At 55.1% G+C, this 11,570-nt stretch overlaps 1 protein-coding gene across 4 annotated transcripts in view; it reads right to left on the bottom strand.

Annotated features, from left to right (window-relative positions):
* Positions 1 to 2,006: 2,006 nt before the first annotated feature.
* The window catches only part of WHRN (whirlin), a 99,123-nt gene continuing 89,559 nt past the window's right edge, over positions 2,007 to 11,570 (bottom strand). For 2 of the 4 annotated variants that reach the window (XM_037796933.1, XM_037796935.1), the window contains 5 exons: positions 7,934 to 8,005; positions 5,973 to 6,510; positions 4,015 to 4,193; positions 3,129 to 3,251; positions 2,007 to 2,861 (listed from right to left, as the gene is read on the bottom strand). In XM_037796933.1, the coding sequence (XP_037652861.1) occupies positions 2,679 to 2,861; positions 3,129 to 3,251; positions 4,015 to 4,193; positions 5,973 to 6,510; positions 7,934 to 8,005 (1,095 nt within the window). In that variant the 3' untranslated portion in view covers positions 2,007 to 2,678. Of the gene's footprint in view, positions 2,862 to 3,128; positions 3,252 to 4,014; positions 4,197 to 5,972; positions 6,511 to 7,933; positions 8,006 to 11,570 lie in introns of all 4 variants that reach the window. The other 2 variants (XM_037796931.1, XM_037796934.1) reach the window with 1 other exon arrangement.

The following is an 11,570-nucleotide window of genomic DNA, read 5'->3' as shown; positions in this document are numbered from 1 at the left end:
ATGTTATGACCCCCATTCAAAGATGGGGAAACAGGCTCAGAGAGGTTAAGCTACTTGCCCAAGGTCACACAGCCAGGAAGTGGTGGAGGTGGAGTTTGAACCCAGGTGTCTGACACTGGGATATGGACTCCTTGAGGTGTGCCTTGTTCTCTGTCCTCCTTCCTCTGTACACCCCCTACGGGAGCTATCCCACCCCTTATCTCACTTTTTCCCAGGCAGAGAGGGGTTGGAGGGCCAACTGGGCATGGACAGGCCCAGGTCTCAGGAGCCCAGAACTCACTCTCTTCCCACCTTCCCCTTCACACAGCTTCTGGCTGTGGAATGGCAGGGCAGGAAGGGTCCTGAGGCGCCTGTTCACACTACCATAGAAGTGAACCCCACCCCCTGGAGTTGTACAGCATGGCGGCCGTGCCTGAGAGATGTCTTAAACAGAAAGGGAAACTGAGACTTGGAGAGGCTTACCCTGCTTAGAACCCACCCAGGGTCCTCCAGCATGGGAGGGGCGGACTGTGTCTCTCCAGCCTCCACCCCCACCCCCCAGCTCTGGCACCGTGAGTGAAAAACCAGGGCCACAAGAACATGTGGTCTGGGTGGACCTCTGACCACATCCCCCATCTCCAGTATTTAAGGCTGCCTCAGCCCAGAGTATTGGATCCCTTCAAAATTAAAGGCCACGTGCTTGTCCCAGGGCTTCATATTATGGGAAAAGCAGGCTCAGGTCTCAGGCAGCTGTGGATCCAAACTTGTCCTCTTCCATTCACTAGCTGTGTGACTTTGGGCAAGCAACTTGACCTTTCTGAGCCCACTTGCAAAGGAATTTTTTTTAGGCTGAAAATTCCACAGGGAGGGGCACCCTCACACTCAGTGGGCTGCAATCCCAAAGTCAGACCTGGGCATGCCAGAGCGATAGTTCCAGAAACTCATTCTTATCCTGCGCTTTCAGAGTACAAACATGGGCCCATGGGTAGCAGCTGCTGGGGACTTTCTGCCCACTGGGGGGTTGGGCCAAGTGGGGAGATGGCTGATTGGAGGCAGGGGTCGTCAGAACTGCCCGGAATTCTCCGAGCAGGTCAGTGCCTGGCCAAAAACTCACTGCCCGCCAAGGCCAGGGAAACATTTCATTCAAAAAGGATGCACAGAGACTTGCAGCCTGTAAGACGTTGTGGCCTTCACAAAGCCAGAGGACTATTTTATTCACCATTACCACAACTGTAATCATTTCCCTAGGGCTGACCCTGAGCCCGATGCTGTAGCCCCCAGATACCATCTCAGTCCACCAGCCTCCCTTCCCTGCCCCCGTGTGTTTTGCTTTTAACATCCTGCACTGTGGCTCTTCTTTGGAGGACTGCCCTTGGAACACCTCTGCCTACCCAGGTAGAGGCCTGGCAGGGATTGGGAATTTACTGCCCCTCCTGCCCCAGGCCTTGTGGAGGTGTGAAAGCCCAGCCCCCTGGAGTGGAGCTGACTCTAGGTACAACTTACCCTCCAAGGTCCCCTGTGGGGTTGGGCTGGGAGCTGCCCTCTCTGGGACTTTGTGTGAAATCCCCCACTTGCCCGGCCCCCTCCCCTTCCCTGTCCTGCTCCCCCCTCCCTCACTGGCCTCCCCTGGAAGCACTTCCTTAACAAGTCACTTGCATCCACATCCTCATTTCAGGGTCAGCTGCTGGGGAACTGGCCCAAGACAGGCCACTTCTGTGTGTTTTAAAGCACCGGTGCCCACTTTGCATTCTGCCCTGTAACAAATCTGGATGAATTTTAATCTAAACTAAAAATATTATCTGTAAATGCTTAAGTTTTGCACTCAAACCTTCAAGAAAGGTGCTCCAAGATGCAGATATGGCTCAGGTGCCCCTGCATACCTCATTGTGCGTCCCACATTGAGCCGTAGGGGGCAGGGGTGGAGGGTGGGAGGGGGCATGTGATGTTCTGTGCGCCTCTCTCTGTCCTCCTCCTTCCTCTCCCCTCCTCCCTCCCAGCCACCCAGGCAGTCCACACAGCACACTGGCTTCTAACCTTGTTCAGATTTCTTTATTGAAAAATTAAAGTCATAAGCTCTGTATATAAATACACTGATACTGCTGGTCACCTGCAGGGCCTCTGGGATGGGCTGGGGAGCAGTGGGAAGACGGGGCCCTGGGGCCCTCAGGGTTGCAGGGAGGGAAATAATACATACCATGGGGGATAAGGAGGCAGGGGGATGGGGTGGGGGGTGCTTGATGCTTATTTGTGGCACTGAAGGGCTTGCGAGATGCCCCCTGGCGGGGGCCTGGGTCCACAGATTCTCATGGGACCCCCCACCCTGACAAAGGCTCAGGCATCGGGGCTGGGCTGGGCACCACCCACCAACCCAGAGAAACAGGCCCTGTAGCTTCAGTTGGATGTGCCAAGATGCAGGTGCTCAGCCCTTCTCTTTCTCCCCTTCCCACAACCCACACAGATTTGAGCGCCTACTGTGTACCCGGCATGGCACGGGGGCCCGACCTGACCTTTCTGTCTGCCTCGCCAGCTCTCGTCTTCCCCTGGATCTGGTCCAGTGGGCCAGGGTGGAGTTGAGGGATGTCTTCCTGCTACCCTGGCCATGCAGCCCCAGCCCCTCAAGGAAGCTTGCGAGTGCCAGGAGGGAGAGGGGCCCGGGACCTGGGGCCGGGTCACGGTGGGAGGCCTTGAAGCCTCAGCCCCTAGAGCGGCACATTGAACTCGGTGACCAGGAAGTCCACGTAGTCCCGGTCCTTGGTCTTGAAGGCCTCGGCGATGATGCGGGCGGCCTCCCGATGCTCCTTGCCCCTCAGTGTCAGCCCGTTCACTTCCAGGATCACGTGGCCCACCTTGAGCTGCCCACAGTTGTGGGCTGAGCCGCCTCGCTGCAGGGGTGAGACACAGGTTAGGGGACACATGGGGGGCCCGAGGGATAGGCCAGCCTGGCCTCGAGCACCCTAACATGTGTTGGGCACTAGGTCAGGTCAGACCCGGCCAACCAGACCGCTACCATCTGGGTGTCATCACCCTGATTAGGAAAACTGAGGATCAGCAAGAGCCTGGGTCTCCTCGGGTGCTGGGTCACCTCTACGGGTGGCAAAATCCTGGGGATGCTGAGAGAGGGGCCTTCAGCGGGGCCCATGGGGAGGTACCTGAATAGTGACAATCCTAGGCAGGGGCTGGCGGGTGTTGGCGCCCCCCTCGATGGCGATGCCCAGGGTGGCCGCACTCTTCTTCACACGGACCAGGGTGGACGTGGGCTCCAGAAGCCCAGGCTGTGGGGATGAGGAGGGAGACCACTGACTGAGGCCGTCTGGGTGGACAGGCCCGACCGGGAAGTGGGGTGGGCCACGACAGACCCCTTGGGTCAACAGAGCTCCATCCTGGGAGCCTCGGGTGTGCTAGGCCCTACCAAAAAGAAAACCTTGGAAAATAACACACGTGTTGGGGAGGACACAGAAAAACTGGAACCTCTGCCCATTGCTGGTTCCTCAAAAAGTTGAATATAGAATTACCATATGGCCCAGCAATTCCACTCCTAGGCATATACTCAAGAGAAATGAAAACAGGGACTTAGATATTGTGCAGAAATGTTCATAAGCAGCAGCATTCCCAAAGCCAGGAGGTGAAAGCAACCAGAATGGCTCATCAATGGGTGAATGGATGAATGAACCTGGGTGTGTGTCCATGCAATGGAATATTATTCAGCCATCAAAAGGAATGTGGTATTGACACCTGCTACAGCATGGATGAACCTTGAAGACATGATGCTAAGTGAAAGAAGCCAGACACAAAAGGTCATATGTTGCACGGTTCCATTTATATTAAATATCCAGAAGAGATAAATCCGTAGAAAAGAAAGCAGACTGGTGGTTGCCAGGAGCTGGGGGGTGGGGTAGGAATGGGGAGTGGGTGCTTACTGGTCACACACCAAGCTGAAGCTCAGCTGAAGCCCTGGTTTCTGGGACCTCCCTGTTCGCAGCCAGGGCCCCACCTTCCCACTCACCCCTCTCCATCTCCCTCCTCCTCCTTGCTTACCGGTTTGGTGGCCCCCTCAGTAGTCCTCTCATTCTGAGGCAGCTCCTTGCTACTCCTGCTCTTGGTGGACACTGTCTGCCTGCCTCGGCCTGGGGCGCTGGCCTCGGCCTCACCGGCGTCCACGCCACTGTCCTCGCTCAGCGTCTGCCCACTGTCAGAGAGCTGGGAGAGCGTGGAGGCTGCTGAGAGTAGGGGACAGGAGACAACTGTTCATTCATTGGGGGCCAGAGAGGACCTCCTGGAGGAAGCGACAGGGCCGGAGGCTGGAAGGTTGGGTGGGATTCCCCAGGCATCAATGGAGCAAGAAATGAAGGGATCTGGGGGCTCAAGGGCAGGGAGACTCCCCCCCCCCCACCTACTAAAGACCTGCCCTTTCAACTCAGCATAGCCCCAAGGCCACCATTTCCAGGAAGTCAACCTGGACCACCCAGTTCTCAGCTCCCAGGGTAATGATTACAACAGAGGTCAGAGGTCAAACCCAGCCCACAGATATGGGTTTTTCTTTTTAACTCATAAAATGCTGTTGATTTTTAGTGATGGACCAACACGTTCAAATGAGGGGATTTAACATAAGAATTAAATTTCTAGTTTCCTGAGAAAAAATGGAAGGTCTGCCAACCCTGGCCGGTAGCCCTGTCTGACCCCAGCTGGCCTGAGCTAAGTGGAGGGCATGTATCTTCTGGTTTACTAGTCAAACCCAGGCTGCCACCCCATGTGTGGAGCCTCCTGGCCCCTGAGTTTGGACCCTAGATGAAGAACCCACACTCTGGAGTCTGGTGTATCAGGTCTGAAACCTGCCATCTCCACGGACCCGCCGTGCAACCCAGAGAGAGCTGCATGGCCTCTCTGAGCCTCTGGGCCCCCTGAGAGAGGAACGGTGATGCCTATCCAATGAGATTATCATAAAGACTAGCAGATTTGCTGTAGAGAGGGAAGCCGTCAAGGGTAGAGACTGGAGCCTTTCTCTTTCATCGGTAAAATCGGGGTGAAAACAGGACCAGTCTCATCGGGCTGTTGTGACGGTCAAGTGGATTAATGACATAGGAAGACCCCGAGGCTGGGGCCTGGCACACGGTAAGCACTGCAAAAGGATGAGCTTTTGTGAGCTGAGGCAGGCGATAATTCGCAGCCCTGGTTTCCCTTTCCACACCCTGCCTGCTCTCTCCTGAGCCGCCTCCCCTCACTAAGATTCCTACATTTGGAGACCTTGCATTCTGCATCCTGCTGATGGGGAACAGCAGGCACCCAGTTAAAGCCCCTGCGGCCCCACGGATCGCTTCAGCCACAAGATGGCAGCAGAATCCAACAGAAGGCATGCGACTCGCTACAGGAGGGGCGCGATCCCCAGGGCGGAGGGTGCGGGTTTGCAGGGGTGGAAAACCGGCTTTCCCCTTCCCCCGCCTCCTCAGCTGGGCACCCACTGGAAAATCAGGGGCTTCAGCCTCAGGCTGGCCTTACTGGGGCCGGGAAAGTCCGTCCTGCAATTTCTACACCCGCTGCTTCCCCAAGCATCTACCCTGTGCCAGCGGAGATAACAGATGCCACCCCATCCTCGACAAGCTCACAGCCCCGGGGAGACTGTTAGATGAGTAGCTGGGATCAGGGCTGGGGGAGCAAGGAGAGCTGGAGGAGGAGCCCCCATCCCTCACAGCAACCCTCCAGGGTAGTTATTATCTCTGTTTAAGTTGGGGAAAGCAGCTCAGGGAGAGGGAGGAGCCTGTCAGAGCCAGTAATGGCAGGATCAGGATTCCAACTCGCACCTCAAATTCCAAAGCCACCTTAATAGGGGACTCAAGACCCTGTCCCTCTGGCTGCTGTGACCTGAACCTGGGCACGTCTGGGCACCGAGTCCCAGCCCTCCCCATTTAGAAGGACGCATGAGGACAGGGACCTGCCTGAGGCCACCCAGCCTGGGCTCACCGTGCCCAGCTCCGACCCCGGGGTCCACGGGCACTCACCACGCGTCTGGGGCAGCGCCCTCACTTCGTTCACATCCGGCTCGCTGTCGGGCCGGTGCACCTCCACCATGACAAAGTGCTGGTTCGTGCCTGTCGGGTCGGGGTGGCTGGAGGGCGAGGGTGGCGGAAGGCAGCCCCCGGCCACCGTGGCCTCTGCAGGAGGGCTTTTCAGGTGCGGAGGCGACTGGACCCGCGGGAAGGGGCCGATGGGGTGCTGGTTGACCAGGGCCAGGTGGGTGTCCAGCGGCCTCTTGGAGCTGGGGTTGGCAGGGGAGATGGAGGCATAGATGGGCGAGGAGGGCGAGTCCTGTGCTGGGGAAGCCCCTGGGGCCGGTGCGGTGCCCGCTGGCGGGCTGTGGTTCTGCAGAGCCGAGAAGATGATGCCTGAATGGGAAGGCTCGGAGGAGGTTGGCTGGAGATCTTCTCTAGCTGGCTTCCTTGGCTGCGCCGGCGGCCGGGCAAGGCCTTGGGCCAGAGGTGGCGGGGGAGGCGGTGGCCTGAAGTTGGGCAGCCCCTTGGAGACAGATTTGACATCATCCTGCCAAAACACCCAGCAAGAGTAGAAGGAGTCAGAGCCCATGGCGGCTGGAAGAGGGGAGACCCGAGCCGCTGAGAGGTGCCAGGCCCGGCTGGAATTCTGTCCCCGCTCTATCGCTCCTGGCCACGCTGCTCTGAATTATGCAACACCCGAGTGGAAAACTCCCCGGCATCTCAGCAGCTGATAAGCATCGGGATCTTGGCAGGCGTCCCTGGGGACGACATCGTTACCTTTGGGAACTGAAGTTCTTGGCATTGGCCAAGACTAGTCACAGGGAACCAAACTTAATGAATAAGATGGAGGGGAAAAGCACTTCTTGGGCTCTTCTTTTTAGGGGCTCACCTTGGCTACTAAGATGGGGGAGGAGGATGGACACAGGACACGATTTGGGGTTCTGCTGTGCGGCCCTGGACAGGAAGTACACTGCTGGGCAACGGGGACAGTCACCATGTATAAGTGTATATAAGGTGCTCCCAAGGTCTCTGCGATCCCACTGGTGCTTGGTGAGTGACAGCTGCAGACAGCGTGATTACTATTTGCCCATGCCAACAGGTGACACTTACATAGCTCTGATTACATTAGACACTGTTCTAAATGCTTTACGTAAGTTAATTTACCCCTCATCGCAAACCTATAGGGCAGGGATGCTATCATCATCCCCATTTTACAGACAGGGAGGTTAAGAAATGTGCCCAAAGTCATGCAGTAAGTGACAGAAGTGGGATTTGAACCTGGGCAGGATGGCTCCAGTTCAAATGCCACTCAAGAGTCATTGGGGGAAAGCCACATACGTTCCCCCAGCCAATCACGTAAGATGCTTCGCTTATATTTAAACTGCCTCCAGCTTCCCCAGGCCAAACAGCCTCCAATAAGGGTGAACTTGAAGCCTGCCCTTTTTTCCAGTATAAGCTTTTCCACTCCTTGGCCTGCCCTTGAGCGTCTGCCAAATGCAAGTGCTGGTGGCTGACTCCCTGGCTTATAGCTCTGAATAAATAGACTTTTTTTTGTTTTTGTTTTTAAAAGTCATTTGGGTCATAATCACAAAAGGATTGTTCAAGCTACTGATACATGCCTACAAGTAGAAAGTCAGATTTAACAAACATTTCTGGCCCAGGCATTTGCCTCTTCAAGGGGCTCTCTCCACATGCTCCACATTTCAGTCCTTGTTCCTATAATGTTCAGATAACGTATCAAAAGCACGCGCCAACTCAGCATACAGGCTGAGGTCAAGCAGCCTGACAGCTCCACCTCATATCACCAGGAACCAGCCTTCCTGGCCCTGCGGGAGACGGCAGAGACGCTGCACTTGTGCCCAGGCCCTTGGGGGGACCCTGTGCTCTCAGTGCTTCCCTTGACTCTCACCCACAGGGGCAGTCCCCAGGGCCCCGGGTGGGACACAATGCCGGCTCAGAGAAGGTCTTACCAGGGAAACATCTGAGAGGGTGTTGACACTGCCCTGGACAGCTTCACCAGTCTCCTCCAGGTCCAGGGTGTTCTAGAAACAGAGAGGAAAGCAAGGTGAGCAACTATAAACCGAGAGGGGGAAAACAGGGCTGCTCTCCAGGACTCCCAAATCTCTGGGGCCCTAGGACACGTTCACGTGATTTGTGAGAGTCCTGACAGGCCCCGCTCCATTGGAATTTATGTGTTAAAATGAATGCCAGTTTTCCTGCCAGATCTTTTGAAATTAGTTTTACCGTGAGACACTGATCACTCACAGCCTCCCCTGCACTGCCTGGAGCTGCTGTGGGGCGACCCGGCCTTGACGAGGAATCCTGGAGCTCAGACCTGAGCAATGTGCTCATCGCCCCAAAGCCCAAGGGTTCTCCCTCCACTGCTGCCTGGAAAGAATCCCAGGAAGGTGTGAAAATGGCAAGATACAAATGGGGGAAAGTCTCTTTTAATGGTTTTAGTACTGGGAGGGACAGTTCAGGGTTTAAATCCACCTTGTTTTGCAACAGTGACCACTTCCTCCTTCCTCAACCCACTGGAAGAAGCCCCTGCTGGCACCAGCGACACCGAGCTGCGGCTGTGCGGTCTAGAGCTCGGGGGAGCGTTTCTCTGCCCAGGATGCAACGAGCCGCTGCCACCAACCCCGGGCTGAAGTCCCAAGTGCAGAGATGAATGTGAGCAGCCTCTCAAGCTGCAGACTGAGGAGGGGCTGGGGACGCCCCTGTGGCGAGGCACCTCACTGCCTGCAGGAGCCCTGAGGCTGGTGGGGTTGGCAACCGAGTGAAGGAGCCAATGAGGGACATGTGGAGAGGACAGGGGGTGAGGACCCAGAGCTGCCTGTGGAAACACAGGGAAAGCATGGAATGCAGCAGGGCAGAGAGGGGGGTGATAGCTGATTTTAAGTGTCAGCTTGGCGAGATGATGGTGTCCAGTTGTGTGGTCAAATACTAGCCGAGATGTTACTATGGAGGTATTTTGGAGACGGGATTAGCATCTAGAGTCAGTTGTTGACTTTAAGTAAAGGCAATCACCCTCTGTAACGTGGATGGGCCTCTGCCAATCAGTTGGAAGCCTTAAGAGCAAAAACCTGAGGTCCCCTGGAGGAGAAGAAATTCTGCCTGGAGACGACACCATCAGCTCCTGCCTGGGTTCCAGCCTGCCAGTCCCCGCTAACGAATTCTGAACTCAAGATTACAGCATCAACTTTTACTGCAATTTCCAGCCTGCCCTACAGATTTTGGACTTGCCAGCCCTCACAACTGCATTAGCCAATTTCTCAAAATAAATCTCTTAATATATATAGACGCTGGTGGTCCTGTTTCTCAGGAGAACCCTGACTGATACAAGAGAGGCTTCCTGGAGGGGGGTGTGCAGCGTAAAGCTGAGTCTTGTGTGTGAACTGGGAAAAGAAGGGAAAGATGGGTCTGTTTCAGACAGAGGGAAGGGTGTGAATAAAGTAGGAAGAAGGCAGAGGTTGCTTAAGAGTCTTTGGGAGGGGCATGAATGGAGCCACCTGAAGTCGGCTTGAGTCTGCGGGCAGAGGGTTGCCATGGAGATGCGGTCAGGTTTGCCTTCCCCAAAGATCCCCTTTGCTCACGCCCTCTCCAGCCACAACGGGACACTGCAGGCACGTCAGGGCCTCCACCAGGCGGCTTCCTCTGCCTGGAACATTCTGCGCCTCAGCTGTCCACAAGGCATGATCCTTCAAGACTATTCAAATCACCTTCTCGATGAGGTCTACTGCACCCCACCTAACGCAGCAACTCCCACCCCCTTCCCTGCTCTGTTTTTCTCCTTAGGCCTGATCACTAGTCTCCATGCCGCAGCCAGGAAACAATCTTGGAAACGTAAGTCAGGTGATGTCTCTCCCAGAGCAGATCCCTCCAGTGACTTTCCATCTTTGCTTGGAGGAAATTCCAAACTCCAAACTCGTGCAATCACATGATCTGGCCCATTCGTGCTGCTCCTTCAACAGGATGGCTCATTCCTGCCTCAAGGCCTTTGCACTCGCTGGCTCTCCTCGCCCTGCACTGTGCTCAGGACTCGCTCCCTCCTTTCCTTTAGCTCTGACCTTGAAGAGGCCCTCCTGACCAGCCCTGCCTGAAACAGCACCCCATGACCACCTGTCTACCCCTGCCCCTGCTTTGCTTTATTTGTGACATTTATCGTGACTTGACACCATCCTACTTATTTGCTTATTGCCTGTCTTGCCTACCAGAATATAAACTCCGTGAAGGCAGGTTTTGTGACTCCCTGCTCCCCATTCTATCCCCAGTACTCAGAACAGTGGCTGCTTAATACGTATTTATTAAGTGAATTGACAAATATGTGACGGAATGGATGGATGAATTAATCGATCCATCCCTGTGGCCATGGGGAAGAGGCCGAGTGGGCAGGGAGATGGATGAGGTGGTACTGCTGTCTCCATGGAGAGTAGAAACGGTAGAAATGGTGGCCTGAATGAGGGAAAGCACAGCAGGTGGGGATGGACGGTGCCTCCACCCCACACCCTCTAAGCCAAGGCCCTGGGCCACTCCATGCTGATGTGCCTCTCGAATCATCTCCCTGAAGCCTTGGGCATTCAGACACGGGCAAGGGGCAGGTGAACACAAAGGTCAGTCTTGAGGATCCACCAAGCGGCAAGCTGCTTAGCCTCCTGGCTCTGCAGCAGAGCCTTTCCCACCTACAGGCCCCAATCTGGTCCCCACGATGCCTCTGCAACAAAGTCAGCTGACAAAGCTGAGGCTTATGTGCAAACCCAGTTGCCTGCTCTCTCAGACCGTCTCCCACACAGCGCCCAATGGGAAGGTGCCACTGGCAGCCCCTGTGGTTCGTGTGTGTGTGTGTGTGTGTGTGTGTGTGTGTGTGCGCGCGCGTGTGTGCGTGTGCGCGCGCGCGCGCTGGTTTGAATCCATTATGTCCCCCACAAAAGCCATGTTCTTTAATGCAGTCTTGTGGGGGCAGACTTATTAGTCTTTTGATTAGGGGGTAGAACCTTTTGATTGAATGTTTCCATGGAGATATGACCCACTCAACTGTGGGCGATACCTTCGATTAACGTATTTCTATGGAGTTGTGGACCCTGCCCATTCAAGGTGGGTCTTGATTAGTTCACTTAGTACTTAAGAGAGCTCAAGAGCCGACACAGACGCTGATGCTTGGAGACACTGGGAGATGAAGACAGAAAGACATTGGAGATGCTAAGCTAAGAGATGAAGTCCAGAGTTTGTCCCAGAGAAACTAAGAGAGGACCCCCAGATGCTTAAGAGAGAAACATCCTGGGAGAAAGAAGCAAGGATGCACAGGAGCTGAGAGAGATGTGTGAAGACAGACGCCCAGAGACATTTTGGAGAAAACCATTTTGAAACCACAAGCTGGGAGCAAAGGACCAGCAGACACTGGCCACATGCCTTCCCAAGTGATGGAGGTGTTCTGGCCTTCCTTCAGTGAAGGTATCCTCTTGTTGATGCCTTAATTTGTACATTTTCATGGCCTTTGAACTGTCAATTTGTAAAAGTCAATCCATTTCTAGTATTTTGCATAATGGCAGCTCTGACAAACTGGAACAGAGTCCTCGGAGAGAGTGAGGGGCCATGATGGGGCTGTTC

The sequence above is a fragment of the Choloepus didactylus genome, chromosome 10, assembly GCF_015220235.1.
Source record: "Choloepus didactylus isolate mChoDid1 chromosome 10, mChoDid1.pri, whole genome shotgun sequence".
Classification (NCBI taxonomy): domain Eukaryota; kingdom Metazoa; phylum Chordata; class Mammalia; order Pilosa; family Megalonychidae; genus Choloepus; species Choloepus didactylus.
The sequence above is the reverse complement of the archived record's forward strand: the minus strand, read 5'-3'. Positions and strand labels throughout refer to the sequence as shown.